This window comes from Mirounga angustirostris, unplaced genomic scaffold (assembly GCF_029215605.1).
Source record: "Mirounga angustirostris isolate CCGP_5_RB_7025 unplaced genomic scaffold, mMirAng1.0.hap1 SCAF_12, whole genome shotgun sequence".
Classification (NCBI taxonomy): domain Eukaryota; kingdom Metazoa; phylum Chordata; class Mammalia; order Carnivora; family Phocidae; genus Mirounga; species Mirounga angustirostris.
In genome coordinates this window covers 98,920,081-98,925,166 of record NW_026991720.1, presented here as the reverse complement: position 1 = coordinate 98,925,166, position 5,086 = coordinate 98,920,081, and the positions used below count along the sequence as shown (strand labels likewise).

Here is a 5,086-nt window from a genome sequence, read left to right as displayed (position 1 = left end):
AGGAAGAAATAAAAATCTGAATAAGCTGATAACAAATAATGAAATTGAATCAGTAATCAAATAAACTACCAAAAACTAAAAGTCCAGGACCAGATGGTCTCAAGTGAATTCTACCAGACATTTAAAGAATAGTTAATACTTATTATCCTCAAACTATTCCAAAAAATAGAAGAAGAAATAAAGCTTCCAAGTACATTCTATGAAGCCAGCATTACTGTGACACCAAAACCAGACAAAGATGCCACAAAGAAAACAACAGGCCAATATTGCTGATGAACACAGATGCGAAAATCTTCAACAAAATATTAGCAAACCAAATACAAGAGTACATTAAAATGATAATTCACATGATCAGGTAAAATTTACTCGTGGGATGCAAAGATGGTTCAATACTTGTAAATCAATCAACATCATACAGCACATAAACAAAATGAAGGACAAAAATCATATGATCATCTCAATAGATGCAGACAAAGAATTTGACAAGATTCAACATATATTCATGATAAAAACTCAACAAAATGGGGATCGAGGGAAAATACCTCAACATAATAAACACCATGTATGAAAAAAATCACAGCTAACGACATCCTCAATAGTGAAAAACAGTTTTTCCTCTAAGGTCAGGAACAAGACAAGGATGTCCATTCTTACCACTTTTAGTGCTAGAAGTCCTAGCCACAGCAATCAGACAAAAAAAGAAATGAGTTATCCATATTCATAAAGAATTTAAACTATCACTCTTCATAGGTGACATGATACTATACATAGCAAATTGTAAGGATTCCACCAAAACACTACTGGAATTAATAAATAGAAGTACTAATTTTAGTAAAGGGCCAGGATACAAAATTAATACCCAGACATCGGTAGTGTTTCTATACACTAACAACAAATTTACAGAAAAATAAAATTTTAAAAAGCGTTATCATTTACAATTGCACCAAAAGGAATGTGATACCTAGGAATAAATTTAAGCATGGAGGTGAAAGATTTGAACTCTGAAATCTGTAAAACACTGATAAAAGAAATTGAAGATGGCACAAATGAAAAGATATCCCATGCTCATGAATTGGAAGAATTAATATTGTCAAAATGTCCACATTACCCAAAACAATCTACAGGTTCAATGTAATCCTTATCAAAACACCAACAGCATTTTTTGCAAAACTAGGACAAACAATATTAAAATTTGTATGGAACCACAGAAGACCCTGAATAGCCAAAACAATCCTGAGAAAGAAGAACAAGGCTGGAGGTCGCACAATTCCAGATTTCAAGATATACTACAATGCTATGGTAATCAAAACAATATGGTAGTGGCACAAAAATAGATGCCTAGATCAATGGAACAGGATAGAGATCCCAGAAATATGGTCAGTGAATCTATGACATTTATATGATCAGTTAATCTATGACGAAGGAGGCAAGAATATACAATGGGAAAAAGATGGTCTTTTCAATAAATGGTGCTGGGAAAACTGGACAAAAACATGTAAAAGAATGAAACCAGACTACTTTCTAACATCATACACAAAAATAAACTCAAAATTGGTTAAAGACCTAAATGTGAAACTTGAAAGTATAAAAATCCTAAAAGAGCAGTCAAGCAGTAATTTCTCTGATGTCAGCCCTCTAAATACCTTTCCTAAGGCAAGGGAAACAAAAGTGAAAATAAACTATTGGGACTACATCAAAATGAGAAGTGTTTGCAAAGCAAAGAAAACCATTAAAAAAACCCAAACAAACAAAAAGACAACCTACTGAATGGAAGAAGATACTTGCAAATGATATATCAGATAAAGGGTTAATATCCAAAATATATAAAGAACTCATAAAACTCAATACCCCAAAAAAAATCTGAATAAAAAATGAGCTGAGGACCTAATAGACATTTTTCCAAAGAATACATACAGAAGGCCAACAGACACATGAAAAGATGTTCAACATCACTCATCATTAGGAAAATGCAAATCAAAACCACAATGAGATATCACCTCACAGGCAAGAGAAGACTAAAATCAAAAACACAAGAAAGAGCAAGTGTTGGTGAGAATGTGGAGAAAGGGGAACCCTTGTGCACTGTTGGTGGGAATGCAAACTGATGCAGCCATTATGGAAAACAGTAGGTAATTTCCTAAAAAAATTAAAAATGGAAATATGATATAATCCAATAATTCCACCATTGGGTATTTACCAAGGGAAAATGAAAACAGTAACTGGAAAAGATAAATCCATTCCTATGTTTATTGCAGCATTATTTGCAAGAGCCAAGACATGAAGTAACCTAGTGGCCATTAATACATGAATTCAGATGGAAAATGTGGTATATATATACAATGGAACCATAAAAAGGATGAGATCATGACATTTGAGACAACATAGATGGACCTAGAGGGTATTACGTTAAGTGAAATAAGTCAGACTGAGAAAGACAAATACCATATGATTCCACTCATAAAATGAAAAAAAAAAAAAAAAAAAAAGGCAGAATCAGAACTATAAATACAGAGATCAAATTGATGGTTGCCAGAGGAGAGAGGTGGGGATTTTGGGGAAAATGGGTGACAGGGAGAGAGAGCTACAGGCCCCCAATTGTGGAATAAGTAAGTCACAAGAATAAAGAACAGCATAAGGAATACAGTCAATGATATTGTAATAGCGATGTGATGGGACAAATGGTAATTATACTTGTAAACACAGCATAATGTACAAACTTGTTAAATCACTAAGTTATATACCTGAGACTAAAGTAACACCTGAAAAAAACAAAACAAAATAAAAAGATGTGTCTTAAGTGTCACTACCTTTGTAAATCTTTTCTGACCCATTAGACAGACTACATTAGATGCCAAAGAACACTTTGAGCACATTTATCTCAACTGCTAGCACACAAGAAAAATCAGATTTCCTCCTCTTTCTTCTCCTTCTGGTTTTGAGCATGGTGAGGACAAGGCTAAACTTCTTACTTATCATTCAATTGTCAGCACCTAGAACTCAGTTTTAACTGTAGAAGATGTTAAAATCTGGTTCCCACCTAGAAGCAGCTTCTCGGCTCCTTCTGGAACCTCTGTCAGGTTCAGCCTACTCGCCTCCACTCCAGCCTCCACTCCGGCCTCCACCATGTCCATCAGGGTGACCCAGAAGTCCTACAAGATGTCCACCTCCGGTGCCCGGGCCTTCAGCAGCTGCTCCTACACAAGCGGGCCTGGCTCCCGCATCAGCTCCTCCGCCTTCTCCCAGGTGGGCAGCAGGAACAGCAGCTTCTGGGGTGGCCTGAGCAGCAGTATGAGTGTGGTCGGGGGCTACGGCGGTGGGGCCAGGGGTGTGGGGGGCATCATGGCTGTCTCAGTGAACCAGAACCTGCTGAGCCCCCTTAAGCTGGAGGTGGACCCCAACATCCAAGCTGTGTGCACCCAAGAGAAGGAGCAGGTCAAGACCCTCAACAACAAATTTGCCTCCTTCATCGACAAGGTGAGGCACCTGGAGCAGCAGAACAAAATTCTGGAGACCAAGTGGAGCCTCCTACAGTGGCACAAAACCGCTCAGAGCAACATAGACAACATGTTCAAGAGCTACATCAGCAACCTCTGGTGGCAGCTGGACACCCTGGGCCAGGAGAAGCTGAAGCTGGAGGTGGAGCTTGGCAACATGCAGGGGCCGGTGGAGGACTTCAAGAATAAATATGAGGAGATCAAAGAGCGTGCAGACATGGAGAATGAATTTGTCCTCATCAAGAAGGATGCAGAGGAAGCTTACATGAACAAGGTAGAGCTGGAGTCCCGCCTGGAAGGGGTGACCGACGAGATCAGCTTCTTAAGGCAGCTGTATGAAGATGAGATCTGTGAGCTGCAGTCCCAGATCTCGGACACATCCGTGGCGCCGTCCATGGACAACAGCCGCTCCCTGGACCTGGACAGTATCATAGCTGAGGTCAAGGCCCAGTACCTGGACATTGCCAACCGCAGCCGGGCTGAGGCAAAGACCATGTACCAAATCAAGTATGAGGAGCTACAGACACTGGCTGGGAAGCACGGGGATGACCTCCATCGCAGGAAGACAGAGATTTCTGAGATGAACCGGAGCATCAGCTGACTCCAGGCTGAGATCAAGGCCCTCAAAAACCAGAGGGCTGCCCTGGAAGCAGTGATTGCTGATGCTGAGCAGAGTGGGGAGCTGGCCATTAAGTATGCCAATGCCAAGGTGTCCGAGCTGGAGGCTGCCCTGCAGCAAGACAAGCAGGACATGGCCCGACAGCTGTGCGAGTACCAGGAGCTCATGAATGTCAAGCTAGCCCTGGACATCGAGATCGCCACCTACCACAAGTTGCTAGAGGGCGAGGAGAGCCAGCTGGAGCCTGGGATGCAGAACATGAGTATCCATACTAAGACCACCAGTGGCTACTCAGGTGGCCTGAGCTCGGCCTATGGGGGCCTCACAAGCCCTGGCCTCAACTATGGCCTGAGCTCCTTCCAGTCCAGTTTTGGCCCTGCTGGTTCCTTCAGAGGTGGTGGTTCCTCCAAGTCTGTGGTCCTGAAGAAGATCAAGACCCGTGATGGGAAGCTGGTGTCCAAATATTCTGATGTCCTGTCCAAGTGAACAACCATGGTAGTCCCTCCTACCTTTCCCACTCTTGTGGCTGCCATAGAGCCTTTGAAGGGAAAGGAGCTGTGCCAGGAGTGTTAGGAACAGGAGAGCCACCTAAGACTCAGCCCTAGTCCTCAGCCTACCCTTGGGGGTAGTCCACTGCCCTGGGTACCCCCTCTTGTCCATGCCCCCAACTAAAATCCAATTCAAGTGTCTTTTCCCAAATAAAGCCTCAGCTGGCTCTGCCAATCCCCCCCCCCAAAAAAGATATTAAAATCTGAACTAATAAATAAATGAAAAAATTAATGACTCTAATAATAATCCCTATTAAATTGGACATAAAAAAGTTAATGACCAACATTTTATTTCTCAGGTCTGCAGTATACCAAAGCTGGAAAAAAAAAAAAATGAAGGATGTCATGATGGGGATAGTGGTGTATATAAAGTTTATATTATTCAACCTGTTGTTACTTAGAATTATTTAATAAATTGACTGTCT

General features: G+C 41.2%; 1 protein-coding gene across 1 annotated transcript; it reads left to right on the top strand.

Annotated features, from left to right (window-relative positions):
- Positions 1 to 3,035: 3,035 nt before the first annotated feature.
- On the top strand, positions 3,036 to 4,599 carry LOC123836023 (keratin, type II cytoskeletal 8-like). The gene is given in 1 exon segment (XM_045865153.2): positions 3,036 to 4,599. A coding segment is annotated over 1 exon segment (1,476 nt). The 5' UTR covers positions 3,036 to 3,123.
- Positions 4,600 to 5,086: the final 487 nt, after the last annotated feature.